Here is an 18,702-nt window from a genome sequence, read left to right as displayed (position 1 = left end):
CAGCCGCTTCTTCACCACTTTCTCACATTACTTCAAGAGAAATATTGTGACCATTTGACTTTGCATCTCAAGCTCTCAAGCTTATCGTGCACCTAGTTAGGAGGTTACCTTGCAGCTTCAGGGGCTGTCGACTGTTGGCAGTGGGAGTGGAACCAAGGAGGGTGATCACAAAGCCCTGAGGTGGCAGGACCTTCCACTTCTTGGGACCTCAGTAAATGTAAACATGGCTTACATCCATCCATTTGGAGAGATCAGGTGAGGTCACCTTCGCTCATGAATGTGTGGATGTTCTGTGGAACTAAGTGGACAGTGGTGCTCTCATGTTCTGTTGTGATCAGCTGTCCAGCTGGAGTTTCTGTGAAGTCATCTTCCTGAAGATGTATCTCTGGGAAGGAAGCCAGGTGACCCACAATACACCTGCGTAGTGACCACCACCCAACTAAACCTGCAGCAGTGAGGCAGTGACTGATCCAGTAGGTCGCCAGAAGCCTCTGATCCAGGTCTTTCAGTCAGAAGAAGAGTCTGGGCTTGTTCTGCTCTTCTGTTTTAACATGTCGCAGTCTCGGTTGAATATGTGTCACATCGATAACAGCCTCTTGCTTTGAGCTAGTCCAGAAGGTTTGTCCACCTCATTACAGTCATGTTTGTCTTTATTTTCAATGTCTCCACGCCACATCCAATGATGAGGAGATCAGAGGGCCAGATGGAGAAATGACCTCTTCCACTCTGGCTCGGTCTCTGAAGCTGGCTGATTCTTCCCTCAAGAAATTGACAATGACAACATAATACATGGGTGATCTCAACAGAGGGCTGGATTTGCCGATGCTTTTTTTTTTATTAGAAAAAAAAGAACAATTGATTTTCTTTTACTAGCTTGCAATAATAGCTGGTCCCACCTACGTTTAATCAGTTGTAAATCACGACTTTTCGAGTTTCAATATGGACACCAGATGCCTGAAGTTACTCTGCTGGAGCAGAAGTAATGCCTGCTCATTCACGACTCACAAAGTTACAGACAGTCCGGACAAGTTAAGCCTAAAACTATTAATATGACGAAAAATGACTGGACCACTGCTCACATATCTACTCTTCATTGGACCAAGTGGAGACAGAAACTAATTCTAATATAATATAATAATAATATAAGAATGATAAAGGAATAAAAAAATATATAAAACAAAAAATGCATGCATAAATGTTGAAATAAATGTACAAATAATGTGAAAAATGCGATCGTAATACAGGAATGGAATTATTTACAAATTTGTTTTTATTTCTGCATTTATTTATTTAATTAGTTCCGCATTTATTAAAGACTTTGTTTATGATTATAGTATAGTATTGTATAGTATAGTACATTTTTTGCACCTCATACTTCTCTTACTCGTTGGTGTCTTTTGAAAGAGCACAAAACAAAGAAAGAAATCTTCACAAATCCCCGGAAGCTCTTTATAAAGAGGAGACCATTTCCACCCCCTGAGATCTAGAGATGGTTATTGAAAATCCAGTTTGAGATCAGGGACCTGAAGCTCTCTCCAGGGGCCAGTAGTAAAACCTAAAAAACAAGGGCCGGGAAACCTGAGAAAACATTGTCTTTACTAAGCGCTTGCTCTGCCGCTGCGGACCGGGCTGATACCCGGGAGGGGGTGGAGGGAGGATGAGGATGAGGAGGAGGGGTAGGAGGAGAATAAGGAGGAGGGGTGGGAGGGAGGGGAGTAAAGGAGGGGGGATGCTGTCGTCAGAGCTGCAGCAGCATCAGCATCAGGAGAATGAGTAACAGTGCGCAACTTGGTTGAACAACTATCCGGGGGATAGACTCGAACCGCGCGTCGATCTAATGGACTTCTAAATGAGCAGCAGCCCAAACCCAGCTCACACGTGGATCTGCCGAAGCGGGGAGACATGGATGTTTCAAAAAAGCCGCGCACTTTTTTCTGCCACTTCATCTTGATAGGTAAGTCACCACTCTCATTCATGTAAGTGGCTATTTTCACTCCCCTCTCCCGGTTCTTGACGCGACTGTTGAAGAGTTTGGTGGCAAACTCTCCGACACGAGCGGATGAGTCATATTTATTTGAGGCTCACTCAGGAAATTGGATTTACATTCGTTCACACTGCAGCAGCAGCAGCAGCAACAACGCGACTTGGCAACAACTGCGCGCTGCGACTGATCCTGGGGCAGTTTTCACACTGGTTTGTTCCGTATCAATGAATATCTTTTAAAAAAATGTGTATCAGATTCACTTTCCACGCAGATGTGGGAGCCAATGTTTATGTTGCTTTGGATCATAAAAAAGTAACCGTGTAAGTGAAGTGCTTTTTTTTCTGAATGACTGAAGAAGACGCAAGAATGAGTTTGAAGCCATCAGATGAGTGCATATCACGTGGGCTTTTAATGACTTTAACCATGCAACAGATTTTTTTTGTTAGTCTTCAAACAGAAATAACCACTATCAAACCACCTATGAATGAGAGACGACTCAAATCACACGCTAAAATCTATCTATCTATCTATCTATCTATCTATCTATCTATCTATCTATCTATCTATCTATCTATCTATCTATCTATCTATCTATCTATCCGACAATGATGTTTGCTGATGATATAGAGATATGGAAGAGACAGTAAGGTGGGGTGGAGGAGAAACTGACGGTGGAGAGAGGAGACTGAAAGAAAGTGAAGAGAACTGGAATAGTATCTATCTATCTATCTATCTATCTATCTATCTATCTATCTATCTATCTATCTATCTATCTATCAATCAATCAATCAATCAATCAATCAATCAATCAATCTATCTATCTATCTATCTATCTATCTATCTATCTATCTATCTATCTATCTATCTATCTATCTATCTATCTATCTATCTATCTATCTATCTATCTATCCGACAATGATGTTTGCTGATGATATAGAGATATGGAAGAGACAGTAAGGTGGGGTGGAGGAGAAACTGAAGGTGGAGATAGGAATGGTATCTATCTATTTATCTATCTATCTGTCTGTCTGTCTGTCTGTCTATCTATCTATCTATCTATCTATCTATCTATCTATCTATCCAAACACCCTGTTCTCTCTGCCTTCCACCTGTTTTGGAATTTTCAGGATATACAGGGATCTAAACGGTGAAAGTGCGATCAGTGCACCGGAGATCAATGCAAATCAGTGTTGCCAAATATGTCTCGCCAGGTAATTTTAAGTGACCCACTACGTTACCACTACGCTACGTTACTATGACACCACTGCCTTTTAAGAGGAGAGTGACACCTTCCCCCTCCACCCCACGCCTCTGCCCCTTTGCCAGTCGGAAGGGGGCGGGGGACGTGCTCATGAGGTTTCTGAAAAGCTTGTGGTCACATGAGGCACTACATCACAGGTAACATAATGAGAGCTTGCCATCACCACCACGGCGCATCCTCGTCCAAACCCCAACCATTGTTTTTGAACATCAATAAAAACCACGCTGGAGCTTACTATGTTCACCTCGGACGCGAATGTCAACTTGGCGAAGCGTCAATTTTGTGAAGGTGGAAAATCCCAGATATCAAAAGCCTGGAAGAATTTAAAGAAAATATTGCAATGACACTCATATTTCCTGTCAAAGGAGCGGCAGAGAGTTCAGTAAATATGAATTTTATTCACATCATGACTCGGCCCGTTTCCAAGCTTTGGGCCCCTTGTGCTGTTGACTTTGATGCCCCTGCCATAAATCCCTGACAGATTGTTTTAATGAACTGCGCTCAAATGAGCTCCAGAGAAGAGTATTAAAGTGAGCTCCTCTGTGCAGTACTTTTTTATGGCGTCTATGTTAAACAAGCGTGATCACATGGGCGCACCACGACAGCGTCATGTCAGTGCGTTTTCAAGATTAAAAAATCAGCTCGTGCCAAGATGACAGACACTTCAAATGTCTAACAGGGGATCATTGTCTTACGAATAAAGCTTTATTTGAAATCCCGGGAGCAGGCCATGATAACAGGATATTAGATATCGTACTGAGTCAGGCAAAATAGGAAATTAACTTGATTTATTTCTGCTCACAGGAGTCTTGAGTTTCATTACTGCCGCCGAAGTACATCGCATTCATTTGATGTCATTATATTTTATCAGGTTTCTTCCTATCCTGTCGAGGTCTCGGTGAGTCAATTTGACCACAGCAGGTTTTTTTTTTCAAGTAACAAAAGTGTTTCTTTCGACGACTGCTGAAGCTGATGAGTATGGCATTTGAAGTGTTTTGAGAAGAAGCAGCAGCGAAATTAACGTCTGAAGTTGCTTCAAGATTGATTCACATCTGTTCACTGAGTAATTGAAGGTTAAGCTGCGTGAGCTGATTTAAAAAAAAAAAAGATTTATTTGTTTGAGACTGATCCCTTAAACACAGCCCAGTCTGCAACCTGACCTGAAGCTGCAGCTCTACTCTGCGTCTCTTCAGCAGAACTACATATTCATAAAGAGCCAGGATTTCTGTTTTGTTTTGGTCACACAACATTACAACAACATTTCTGTGAAGGAAAAAAAACATCCGAAAGAGCCAGCAGTCTTCTAATTTTAGTAGCTTCCAGAACACATGCTGCGTCTCACTTGACATGACTGCTTGAATCATACCATAATTATTATTTCCTTTTAGCTAAATGTGCCAACTTCAGTTGAAAAAAGTCCCACTCTTCTTTTACCAGCTTTGTTCTGAAGTTGAAAAATCCCTTTTTGACTCAGAAGGGGAGAAAGTCCGCTCCGGGATGCAGTTCACATCACAGGCCTTTGCGTGTGCTGTGCACTCGTCTGCTGTAGATAATAAAAACCACATGTCAAGTTTTGATTAAAACAACTCACCTAAGATCAGTGGCTCAGAGCGAGAGCACTGCTGTGAAAGAAAGGCAGCACTTTGTTGTGTGTTCCTGCTGCGACTCATCGTAATAATCGTCCGCAGTTACTCTTCCTTCTCATTGCGGCCATTTGTTTTAATTAGAGCAAGAAAAATAGAAGCATTTCCAGCACTTAATGCTCCTCAGTCGCGAGTCAACCGTTGAGAAAACTTGCTTCGATTCATTTCCACGTTCGAGCCATGAAGACCTATTTCATCAGATGGTTTCTGTGGTTGTCGGCCAAACACTGTAGAGGACTGGCGAACGTTGTCAAGGTTTCATTTCGCAGATCTGACAGTTATTCTGTTCACGTGTGGATCATCTGGAAAACAGCTAGGCGGAACAAGTGATCACGATTACTATAATGTCATTCAAACCAATTCTTTGTTTCTTTATTTCCATTAAAAAAGCTAAAAAAGACCACACATTGTCGAGAAATTTGAGCAGTTAAGAGGGATTTTGTTAGATTCTACATGGAGCTGAATCAGAGGCAGCGAAAAGGCTAGCTTCCTGTAGCGCTGGTACACTATTTTGAATCTTTGCTAAACACAATCCATTTCTCAATTAATAAACATAATTTTTTGACGTGCGATGCCAGTTACATAGTTTTATATTTTTTAAACATCGATAATCCACCTGCTTTCATCTGACAATGCTACAGAACATCATGCTAGCAGTTCTATTTATATTTTAAGGTTAAATAGCCGAAGCTGCTTCTTTTGAGAAAATTGAAATGGTTTAAGGAGGCTTTGAAACTTTCGTACGTTGTTTTTAAAATGGTTGTTCCAAGAAGCTACGGTAGCTAAACAGGTCTTGAACAGGTTAGCGACAGATTTTGACCTTATTATTGGCACTTTTTCAACAGAAACCAACAGAAAAAAAGGTTTATTTAGTAATCAAATAAAAATATCTTTATGCTTGAAATACCACAAGTTATGTTTTTAAAGAATCTCATTAAATATGATCTTAACTTGATTAGCATGTAAAGCTAAATCGGCTTCTGGCTCGTAAATGAATTGTTCAATTGTGGTTTATGAGCTCTGGAAAAGTAACGGCCACTGTGAGAGTCCCAGTCGAAGGTCAGATGTGAGTCGAGTATAACCAAGAAATCATGAGTTCTCTTAAATATGCAGTCTACAGATCTGTGTCGAATGAACACGAGCGCATGATTTTACAGTCAGTGTTTGTGACATACCATTTGTCATCACGTATTTTTTTAAGGACTTTTAAATCCTCTTTTAAATGAAAAAAATCTGTTCCATTGTATCGATCTAGAAGTTCATCTCATGATCAGAGGAGCTTAATTACTCTGAGAAATATATTGTCAAAAGTTTGTGGAGAAGCATCTGATTCAGGGCTGCTGAACATGTGTTTTGAGCCCTTTAAACTTGTTTTTGGCACCAAACTTGCTCAACGTGAATGGGAAACACAGTTTTATGTGCCACAAATATGACATATAAAAGGATCTTTCATGTATGTTTTTGTTGATTTATCAGTAAGCCAACATATCAGTCACATTATTTTTCAGGCAAAATTGTATGTTCTGCAACGCTCAAGCTGCACCCCAATACCAATGATGGGCTGAAGCTGTCCTAATTTTCAGAGGTCAGCAGGTGGCGCTCATGGTTTAAAAATTATGTGAGGCGTCACTGGACTGGTTGTTCAAACACAAAGAATTTAGAGCAGGGAGTGCCACCTGGTGGGATCTGAAAATGAAGGCGCAGTTTCATGAAGCTTCACTTGACACAACTCTGGGCTTATTGGCTTTAGACTGTTATTGTTTTTGAGTGATTGAGTAAAGTGGTGCGTATTACTTTTGGAAAAACTATTCATGAGGATTTGGTTCATTGATATTTAATGGGCAGAACAACATCAGCATGCATCAATGTGGATGATCATTTTAGAAGATATTAGCTTTGTGTACAGTGACATATGCCTTCTAAACCAATCAAAGCGGGTGAATGGTATTTGAGGCAGTGAATGATGTAGCGGCAGTTGAGTGAAGGCACATGATTCAGTGGCGGCGGGGGAAAAAAAAAAATCTACAGCAGTGCTGAGTCATATTAAGCTAGTTTCAAGTGAACATCACAACACAAGCGGCGGGATACCACTGTGCGCAAAATGGCATTTATTTATCCTCGCTGACTCCTCTCTCAAGCGGATGCTGAATCTTAAATGTTTCAAGTGCCCATCATTGTTTTTGCCAGTGACAACCAATCGCTACACAAAACCTATGACACTAAGCTCCAAGACTACAGGTTAGGTTATCATTAAATTTGTGTGGGAATTACCATGTAATTACATGTCTATGTCATGTAATTTAAGCAATGTGACTCCAGCTAAAACAGCTGTGCTAAATATAGCAGAATGAAGGATAAAAACAAACCCTTTTACTTGTAGTAAATTTCCTTTAAAAGAGTTGTAGTAGGGGCGTAAAGATGGAGCAGCAGCAGCCCGCAGTGATAAGGGGGTGCAGATCAAAGCTGTGCCACAGGGAAGGCTCTCTGTATCTGCTTATGGTGCTGAGTCTAAAGCTGCTGAGCCACAGAAACAGATCTAATATTCTTTTATATCAAACACTGAGGAAGAACAAGCGGAACAAAATACACATATTTCTGGATAAATCATTACAAATACGAAATGAAAGACATGGGAAAACAAGAGGAGAACAATGGCTTGCTGATGCTTCTTTGTAGTCACAACTCCAACCGAGACTTGTAAATTGTAGCATTGGGATTGTTGGCAGCAAATTCACTGTGTGTGGATGGTTTTTATTTTAAGAGTGGTCATGAATCAGAGCTGTGATAGGTGTCAAAATCAAGGCCCAGGGGCCAAATCTGGCCGGCTGAGGCACTTTATACAGCCCGCAGGAGCTTTAAAGACTTATGATTGACTTAAAATGTCCTAAAGGTCGACATTATATATATTTAACTTTGGGGGCCGACAGTCCAGAAGACTGAAGGAAAGTTATCTTAAATATCACTTAAATTTTATTACATAAATATTATAGGTTATTCACAATATAAACTATAAATATTGGGGGGCCTTTTTATTTGGTGGAAATCTGGATCCCAGAACTACTGTTAAAACCTAATACATAGGAACTTTACTGCAAGGTATTTTATTTATTTACTTATTTATTAATCTTACTTCAAAGGAAAGTGAAAAAGAATATGAAGACCTACAAAGAGTGACTGCTTAAGTGAAGGGCCACGTGGGGCCCGTGGGCTGCACGATTCCCACCTTCGACTTAATCCATGTTTCATACAGATAAAACCAATTTACAGTGACTTGAATCCAATAAATCAAAGTTAGATTCTTACAGAACATTTTGATTTACAGAGAATCCTCATAATTTTTGGAAATAAACCCAGATAAATCAGATATTAATTCATCACCGTCATACAGAAATGGATCAGAATCTGAAGGTATAAATGGATTTGAGCTTGTGCGTCGATTGACTTGTCAGCAACTGTTTCTCTCTGGGGCCAGAACTAAGACGAGACAACAGGTCCGTTGCTCGGTGGACACCGAATGGGAGCGAAAACAGGCTCGTGTGGTCCGGTCCAATGTTATAAATCGAATTTCAGTCTAGTAAATAGGCAGTCAGCACTTCTCTGCTGGGAAACAGAGGCTTGAGTTTGTTCTGGCAACAGTTAAGGAGCTCTCCTTGCTTTGGATCACGAACACAAGGCAGATGTCGAGATCTGTGTCCACTTTCACTTGGAATTGAATCCCAGAAAGCTCAGACTCACTGAAGTGTGTGTTTTCTCTGCTGCCAAATGTATGGATGATATTGTCGACAACTCAATCTCGCTCAAAGCCCGCTCGCTGACCATGTTGAAACCCGGCTTATTTCACTCGCTCCGAACCAGGTGATGCAATAAAAGCCTTGTTAATGAAGAATACACTTGGCTCCTTCTCGTGCTGCTGCGGTGACAGCCAATGGTGCAATACCCACAATGCATTTGGTGACGAGAGCAAAATAAAAAGCAGCATGATTCAAGACTTTCCTCTCAAAGAACTAATTCTGGCGTGGCATCAACTGACTGGAGCGAATCTCTGAGCCGCACATGGATGCATATCTTTAATCCTCACATTTGTTTTCACGTTTTGTCGCCATCGTAGAGTGATTATTTATGGGATTAATGATTGCTCATTGTTGTCAGTGAGACACTGTCTCTCCTCGAACAACGTTATTTTAAGCAGAGCCATCTTGTTTGGAAACCGAGACCAGTGGATGAGTCACAGCAGAGATGTTACGGGCTTTAGTCGTCCCAATTGGGCTCGCGTTAATGAATGAAGTGTGTGCTGAGTTTTCACCGTTTGATCTCAGACACTGACATGGGCTGAGGTTTCAGCGCGGCAGATTAGAAGGCTTGCTTGCCGTGACGCAGACAGATTTCAGGGCGGTGGAACTTGGGCCATCGGAACTTGGCAGGAGAAGGGACTGAATCGTGTTTCATAAATCGTGCAGCTTATTAAAACGATCCAACCCAACTAGACAGCCTTTTATATCAAATAGCCTGATGGCATCTACGTCAATACTGATGAATGGTTCTTGACAGTTCTTTCGTTTTTAAAAGCCTGTGAGCACCCAGCCTTGGAAACCTTGTTACGACTGATGTTGACATTCATTTAAGACTAAAGAGGAAGGGTCTTCGTGTTCTGACTGGAGAGTTGTGGCACTCTTCCGTCACCTTTTCATCTCAAAGAAAGGTTGCTGTAATCCAGCCACACTTGACTCCAGGACTTCCTCCCCACACAGATTGCTCCCATGCTGGGGTCATAATTGTCATGGCTTCTTAGAAGTCAGACCCAGTCGCTAAATTGTCGACACAGAAGACTTGGGAGAACAAAAGTAAATTAACAGAGATTTATTTACAATAAGACGAAAACACGAACAGGAACGAAGAAGGCAAGGACGTCTGCACCAAAACATGGATCGAGGAGAACACACAGGACTGAGAGAAAGCCTGAAACAGGAAACAGGCGAATAAAAACTAACAAAAAGCTCACATGAGGAATAACAAATAGCAAGAGAAAACCAAAAGGTGATTACTACAAAACACTCACACCCGATATAACTTAGAGAAGTGACATACAGAAAACAGAGTGAGGAGAACAAACGAAGGAGGAAAAGAAAGTCAAGCATGCACAGAATTTAGGTTGAATCACGGGCACGAGAGAGTGGAGTGACAAAGGAGTTTACTGTAGGAAAGCGAAGTAACCATCTGGCAACACGAACTGGCACCGAGGTGGGAAAGCTCGATTACCTGATGGATGCCAGCCACGTTGCTCGGGAAGCTGGAACTGGAGCAAGACACAGAAACACACAACCAAACCGGAAATTACCAAATAAAATCACAAAAGAACCAAACACAACAGTAACTGTCTATTGCAAGAGCATTCTAGCGCCACATACAGGCCTAGCATGTGAACCTCGAAAAGACCTAGAAAAAAACTAGAAAAAGTCCTATTTATTGTATCTATTAACTTGTTAAATCCAACGGTCTGAAACATGGCACTCAATCAAAAGCACATCTTGACTGTGTTCAGCACTGGAAATTCGGACAGTAACTCTCCAAAACCATAACGTGACGGGGGCCCACATGTCAAGCGATGACGAGACGTTTTGTGTCCAGATCTCTACAGCTCGCTGCACAGTCAGCGGGGAGCTGGTTTCTCCAATTACAGGCTGCGGTTCTGATGCATTCTTACACGTTCAGGTTAATACAAGGGGTGAAGAGGAATCAGGAAAACATGCCACAATTTATTTGTCAAGGTGATTCCATTTGAAGACACAATGATAGCTTTTAGAAATGATTTCTACTGTTACACTGCCTGGCTGCGTTCCTGTAAGTCTGACCTTGTCTTTCCCCTCGTATTCTTTGCTAGCCTTAAATTGCTTTATACAGAGTCGAAAACGGTCTCGATTGGTTGAACAGTGTGCGGCGCTAAATTATGGGAGGGACCAGATAATTGCTTCAATGTGTAGGGGACATTCCAGGGGCCGAGGTCTGATGTTATTTTTTTAATGCGCAATTTTCTTATTGCACATGGTGAACGAAGACAGATGAAGATAAGCCTCGCCCTCCAGCTGAGACTCAGAGAGGAGTCACAAAGGAAGCTTATCAGAACAGGAAGCCCTTGAATAAGACATCTGCCTTTTGGCACATGAGGAGGTGGAAGTCCCCCTTTAGTCTTCACAACCCAGATGTTCTTAACCCAATTGCTCGCTTGATCAATTAATAAATGTTAGATTTTTAAACATAGGTGTCACTCAGATGAGGGTAGCTTTCAGGATTAGCTTGCCAAAGCTGGCTGTGGAGGAGGTCAAGGCTTAAATGCCTAAATTTATATTCCTAAAACAGCAGCAGAGTTTCCACAAAACAAAAGCTGTAAAGACAAATATCCAAGTCTCGGTCAGATGTGTGTGAATGAAGTGAGAGCGACTGGAGTTACAGCTGGGATAGAGCAAAATGTAGCATTACAAACAAGCTGGAGAAAACAGCCTGTAACCGAGACTGACTTATTCTCTCAGGAAATCAGCAACAGGCACATGGACTTCTGTCGCTCCCTGAGGAGGCGGCACCGTCGATTTACCAGACTCAAACAAGGACTCATCCGTCTGTGAGAATTGTTTTAAAAAAAGCTGCATATGCGAAGCAAACAAAGAAAAGTTATCAGACAAGGTTGAGCTGCAGAGAAGGGAAGCATCTCAATAGGCTTCTTTGACTTCATTTCTGAATTGTTATTTGGGTCACGGTGAAATATTAAATGGTTTCAGGTGGCATCACTTTTCAGGCGTCACAATTCAGGAGTCATGTTTCAAGCAACACGATTTAGCAGATACCTTTCTGATGACACCTGAAAGGTGAAACACTTTTCAGGCAACACGTTTCAGGCATGACGTTTTAGGTACTGAGCGACCGATCAAAGTCCATTATTCTTTATGTCACTCAGTCCACCATCGGTCACATTTTGACAGACAGCTCACGCACACGTTTTTGAAATGTAGAAAGTATGACTGACACAAAACATCACACTCGACTTACGTCCACCCGTACTTACAACCGGCCAGCAGATGTTTGTGTTTTTTTTTTTTATTCAACGTCTGGCACCGCAGCACGTAGCAGCCCAGCAACGCGTACGACAGTTACGGCAGCACAGTATCCCACCATCTCACTCTCACACAGCCATCTACCACTACAGTAGGACCTTTTGAATGGCATTCGACTTACGTCCAATCTGACTTACGACCAGTTGGTCGGAACCGGTTGTTACTTGTGCTAAGTGTGTGTAGCTGTGTAACACGAACGCTGTATAAACAATAGCACGCGTGGGTGGAAACTGAATGTTCTCATTTGCCCTAACATCTCAGTGGCAGGGCTGGTTGCCCCTATGCAGTGTTTCATGAGGACAAACTGTGGTCGACGGGCTCATGAATTAAGCGTGTGCTTATGTTCTACAGATGTGGCGAGCCTGGTAAGAACGTGAGCTGAGCTGCCGGTATGAAATGAGAGCTTGACAGATGTGACAGGGTGATGCATTTCAGGCCACTGGGGTTTGGCAGAGAAAGCGACTGCAGGGTGCTGTTAGCTTCACCTAAACTATCGAGCAAGATGGAATTCCTTTCTATAAAGAGATCGCTGAAGAAGATATATGTCAATATTGACACGGCTTGACACTGCCAAGACCTCATGCTGAAGACTGTTCTTTGTATTCGGGACTTTGATAACATTCTGAAGAGATCACACACAGACTCGCATAGCTGTGAGGCTTTACTTGAGGCTTGGAATTCAGTCCTGCTACACAGTGAGGTGGCATTGAGGAGCTAAATCATTAGAAAGCGAGCGTTGGTGTGAAGCTACAAGCAAATGTTTTCAGCTTGGATTCTTAGGTGTGTAGTTGTTGCTCCAACTATATGGTCTTGTCATATCTAGATAACAGTCAACAACCAATGCAACATTTTAAATGGTTGCCCACTGACTAGCCCCAATACAGTTCTTTGGTTTTGTGCTAGCTAATGCTAATGCTAATTTAGCTAACTTTGTGTTTTACCTCTGTTGCTTCATATGCTGAAGCATCTGAAATTACCTTTGTACCGTGGCAACACTGGAGAGTTTAGAGGAGTTTAGAATCCTTAACATGTTTAATATTTTCTATGATATTTTGGTTTGTTATTGATGCGAGAAAACCTGATGTATCACACGAGATGTATGTTTAATTTCACAGAAGAAAGCGCTGTCCTAAACGCTGTGGCGTACTCATTTAACAACAACAACAAAACAAACAACAAAGGCAGATGAAATTTGATTCTCTATGGTTTGACTCCACTTTAGAGAGCTGCCCCAAATACTTTCTAGCAACCAGCAAAGTTATCAATTTTGGTGCAATGAAAATCCGTTTTGTGTGACCCGTCTTTCAAATGCTAATACTATTTGATTTACTCAGCATGTTCCTATACTGAGAGAGAAAACTAAGATGGTGTTTCTAATCCTGGTTTCTCGCTGATGATAGTAAAAATTGTGACATAAATAGGGATCCTCTCCTGCAGTTTCCCACCATAACAAAGAGTTGAATTGAAGAGTCTAAATCACGTGACAAATTCAAGGCCTGGGGGCCACATTTGACCCCCAGCCCCAGCTCATGTATGACACTTTCTGATGGTCTTGTGTTGTTTTTAAATGCTCTATAATGTTAACAAACCATGTTTGAGTGTGATACCCCGCTCTGAATAGAGCGTGGGTACAAGTGGTATGTGTCCTGTGCCGTGTAGCTCGAAGAGGCGATTACCTCCGTGAGCACGAAAAGGACTTAAGCAATGTTCTCAGCTTCAACAAGGTCGTTTTGCTCCAGGCGGATGTGTGTGTTCTGAAAACCTCCAGGATTCACTCTCTGCAAAAAGTGCCCTTTCAGATGTCAGCGCCACAGAAAGCCCAAAATTAGGAGGTCGGAAAACGTGGTTAAATTCCTGGTAACTACCATCTCTGGAGGACTTGTTTGGATTGATTTCCAGAATCCGCACTCAGATGTTTGTTTGACAATTAGAGAAAATATGTCCGACTTGGATAAACAGAGTGTTTTGATGGCCGAGAGAAAGACGTGCTGCTCCAAGAGATAAGTGAAAGCAAGCTGCGACCAATTAAATCATAAATCGAGTTACAGAACTTAATTGTTTTACAGATACCCGAAGCCTGATTCAGTGCACATGAATAGGAGCTCAGAGGTTGGTCAACAGGGCTCACACATGCGTAACACTGAGAAACAGAAGAAAAAAAAAAGCTCATAAATAAACATTTGATGGTTTGTGACTCTCCTGCAGATTCAGACTGATAGTTACCAAATACAGTGTGTATGTACTTTGTTTAAGCCCCTGTTAAGCCAAGGGCAGCCATGAGACTAGCGCTCTCCAGTGTGTACTCCTCCACGAAGACGAAGGCCACTTCACTTGGGAGGTGCCCAGTCGGTGTCACGACGAAAAACCCAGGCCAATTCATCTGGTTTCCTGTGACTCAGTGGCTCTCTGAGTCTAGAGCCCCCTAGTGGAGAAAGCTCTATTGCCGTAGCACTTTGATTTTCAATCACCTGGTGTGATTGATGCGATTAGTCCTGAAAGAATATTTATTCGGACTTCTCGATGCACCGTATCGTTCCAAACAGTGTGCGCCTTGGACCCATTAAAGGATGTGGGGATGTAAGCATTTGCTGTCTTTGGACTGGCTTCTGAACTCACACAGATGTGCTGACATGTTTTTGGTTTGAGACCAGCAGATGAAAGGGGAAAGTTTCCGCTCTCGAGCACTTTTCCTTTCATTGTAAAAACCAACAGCTTTCCTCAGTGTTAGCTGGATGAACATCTGTCAGGCTAGTATTCCTCACCATCTTCGGCACTTTGTCGCACTTCCTAAAGCATTATTTTTCAGGAAATTGTGGTGTGTGGAACATCCCAAACATTACGGGTCGATCAATGAGTCCGAGTCTGAGGTTGAAATACTGTAGTTCTCAACGTTCTGCTGCAAGGATGCATCGCACATATCTCACCAGATCTGTAGGTATTTTGGTCTGGTCTGAGAAGAGGAGCTTCTTCTTGTCTAGATCTGCTGTGGTGTTCTGTAATTCCCTTATTTTACCAACAAACAACTTGTGGTATCCATTTACAGTAGCGCAAGTCAAAGGACTGAGTACAGAGATGACATTTTCTAAAGGTCAATGGTCCCAACTGGCCTTTGCTGGACCCACATGTTTCAGCGTGGCTGTGCTCGGTGTAATTCCAACATTTAATCAGCAAATATTGGGTGATTAAAAGTGAAAAGAAAAGATGGAAATTCCTTCCTTCCTTCCTGGAAAATGAATGAATATTCTTGAAGTGTCTCAAGCTTTAAATGGCTGTTTCACTTCTGGATAACTGGTTCAGTTTGGAGTAAGAGAAACTTGGTTCCTATACTAAAAAAAGCCCCTTTTACTTTACTGTTTATCTAAGAACAACTTTCAATGTCTGAAGTTAAACTCCTCTTCAATGAACAAGAGAAGCTTCTCGAGGAGTGTAGTTTATTTGTAGTTAATTATTCAGGCTCTTCCAAAGCAACCTTGTCTCCTTGTGGAAATAAAATTAGGCTACAGGGTTTAATGATTAATATCCTCTCTATGTGCCCAAAATAATTGTAGAAAACATTATTAAAAATGCCACTGCCTCATATAAATCCGGGACACTTGGGGTTTCTTTGCTTTGAATACCAAATACATTAGAAATGATGGGATCAACTATGTGCTTCATTCAGAAGAGACATTGTGTCAGTGAAAGTCTGGATGAGTCATACGTTCTCGTGTTGAAAGTGACTGTGCGAAGTCAATGTAAAGGAGCTATTACAGGCGATAAATTGTCCCACAAATTATTACAGATTATTGTCAACATTCTTTTGTCACAAAATTAAACATAAGTGTTAAGATAATATTTAAAAAAAAATGCTAGTAGACACCTTAAAATGTAATGTTTTTATTCCTCATCAGTATTTAACACTGTCGTTGAAATGGATGAACAGATTTCAATGATATTTTCAGCAAATGTTTATGATGAAACAAAGACCAGATAATATTATTTTTGGTGGTGATATCAATCAGATTTTTCACTGACTGCAGCACTGTCTTCTTCGCCCTGAGTGTGTTAGTGGAAATGAGAACGGTTCTGCCACTTGCTTCTACAATATTTCAGATGCTATAAAGGGTATGGAATAAAACAGGAACAATAAATGCGGTCTAGCTCGAAACTAGCTAAAAAGATAGATACATCAAAACTTGTTTAAAGGTCTTTCTCTTCTCCCTATTTCTGTTCTCCTCATGTGTTTAGGTGCCTGTGGTCTCTGTTTCAACCCTGTTTACAAGCAGCCTTCCCATGTCAAACCACTTGTCAGATTTGTGTCGGAAAATATACGACAATTTTAAAGACTTTATATCTCTGTGAAACTGCTTTGATCCCAGGCGTTCGTCATCCAGTCTTTTTTGTGTTGTGAAAAAAATGGTTCGTTTCTGTCACTTGTAAACGTAGCAACACCATTTTTATTTGTGTCGATTAATTGTGTTTTCAAAAAAACACGGCGACTGTTAGCTATTAGTCTTTGTGTGTCAGGGAAAAGGATGAAGTAAGTGTTTTGGACACGCATGAAAATGAAATGTGCTACTTCGGAAAGACTGGAATTATAGAGAACATGGTCATTCATTGTTTAATTTAGTTTGAAGCAAGACTCTTCCTAGTGTTTTTCCATAGAAGCTGAAGCTTCATGCCAGTCCCCTCCGATCCCACAGTTGTGTCCAATAAGGACCCCACTGAAGTCAATGATCCACTCCTTACTTCATTTTTTTTTCCTGCCACACATTAAAGATTGCTGTTCAAGCATAGGTCTTTACTTGAAAATCAGATTTGTTCATTTCAGCTCATGTCAAGGCACTAAAACTCTGTCATATTAACATTACATTCCTCACATAATATTTATTATTACATGTTTGACCAATATAAATAATGGAAGATTTAACGCAAAACAAATTTGTCACAGTTATTCAGTTAAAAGGAGCATTAAACGGTGGCTATAATCTGAATAAAATACAGTAAAATGTAGCTCAATTAAATGTATAAAATAGATTCTTTAAACACAACCATAACTCAATTTTCTCTCTCGTTTAATTTTATTTTTATGAAATTTATCAGCTGACCACAGAGTGCGGGACCTTAAAAAAACAAAAAGGAAGTTATAAAGTAGTAATAAAATAAAAAAAAGAGGCAGAAGAGAGCCTGGGTCAACAACAGCTGAGTCCCAAGGGTTTTCTCTCTAAAAAAAAAAATCACAGAAGGTGCCCTTTTTTAAAGCTCCATTTGTTCTCCACACTACTCCTCTGTTTAAGCCTGCGTCTGTGATTTTTTATTTCATTCTGAGTCATTAAAAAAATGTCTTTATGGCAGAAACCATTACCTATAATCATCTTATAGCGCTGCGATGACCGTCGCTGCAATATGCATTCAGTCTACTGTTTTTATTATTAGATTCAGCTCAATTTAAATCAGCGGGGATTTTCCAAAGCAGCACCAGTGGAGTCTGTCATTTCGTTTCTGTCCGAATTCCCCTCTCGCCTATTTAATTGTTCCGCTCTCCATGTTCAAAAATCTATCCATAGCTCCCTTTCTTCTATTATTGCCGCCGACTGGCTTCGCTGGCTTTTTAAGAACGCCACCACTTTCAACAAACTGTCATTTTAATCATTCAATTTGCCTGGCCTGACCTCCGTGACTTCGCCCCGCGGGCACTCGAGCACATAAATGTCTCTGTCTGGACCACGCTGCCGAGGTTAAGTTGCCATGACCTGGTGGACTTCATTATCGTCGCCGCTGGTCATGCCACTTAATGTTTTGAATGTCGCGTCACGTGTAAGGGCCGCTTTCTGTCAGCCTGTGTTGGGCCCCGCGACAAGAGAGCGTTTGTTCGCTGGTGAGAGTATGGTTATTTGGCTTTGACCCTATTTCTAAATCTGAGGTTTTATAATCACAAATCCCTGACTTTGGCAATGAAGTGTGACCAGTGGCGTGTTTGAATAATAGGTCTGGTCTTTACTCATTGCACACTTTGAAGTTGTCTGGAAAAAAAAAGGGTAATAAAGCAATAACAATCAGTTATTTATAGAACTTTAGTAAGAAAGAACTGCGCAAAAACATGTGACGTATGAAGATGGAAGGCAGACAGATCTATGATGATGCATGTGGCTCAAAAGAATGGGAAGAGCTCCAGCCAAAGCATCAACTGGAACAGCATGTTTCAAAGCTGCGGCGTTTCAATGGAGCACAGTGTTTATATGAAGTCCAAAACTCTGTCTAACTGTCTTTAACTAGAGTCCAGGATGAATTGTCTGAGGCTGCAAGCTCATGTGTTGTCTCCGTTTCATGGAGCTAAGGATTCAAAAGTGATTTCTTTAACCTTTATTTTTGTCATGGGGTGGGCTTATCCCAGCAACAGAAGGTATACATCGCCTGTTAAAGCCCAAAATAAACTTCATCCATAGATTTTTGGGTGAAGTTTATTTGGGGTCATGATACAGGAGGGTGAAATTTTGAAAGTTGTAACAGGTGAGGAAAGTGGTGTTTGATTTCCAAATGAAAGGTTTACAGAGTACAACAGGTCACATGGTCCGACCCAGCACATCCACAAGAGACTGCTACACAAGGACATGTTTCAGTGTGATCTGTCAGGGAGAGAATATAAATTATATTTGGCCTGAAACTGAACCTTGAGCAACACCATAGGTGATTTTGCCTCCAGAAGAGCGGCTGTTGAGGTTGTGTTAAAAG

General features: G+C 41.3%; 1 protein-coding gene across 3 annotated transcripts in view; it reads left to right on the top strand.

The window, feature by feature from the left end:
- Positions 1-1,778: 1,778 nt before the first annotated feature.
- ltk (leukocyte receptor tyrosine kinase) overlaps positions 1,779-18,702 on the top strand; it is a 47,524-nt gene continuing 30,600 nt past the window's right edge. For all 3 annotated transcript variants that reach the window (XM_053845592.1, XM_053845591.1, XM_053845590.1), the window contains exon 1: positions 1,779-1,954. In XM_053845592.1, the coding sequence (XP_053701567.1) occupies positions 1,903-1,954 (52 nt within the window). In that variant the 5' untranslated portion in view covers positions 1,779-1,902. The remainder of the gene's footprint in view (positions 1,955-18,702) is intronic.

Source organism: Synchiropus splendidus, chromosome 16 (genome assembly GCF_027744825.2).
Source record: "Synchiropus splendidus isolate RoL2022-P1 chromosome 16, RoL_Sspl_1.0, whole genome shotgun sequence".
Taxonomy (NCBI): Eukaryota; Metazoa; Chordata; class Actinopteri; order Syngnathiformes; family Callionymidae; genus Synchiropus; species Synchiropus splendidus.
The sequence above is the reverse complement of the archived record's forward strand: the minus strand, read 5'-3'. Positions and strand labels throughout refer to the sequence as shown.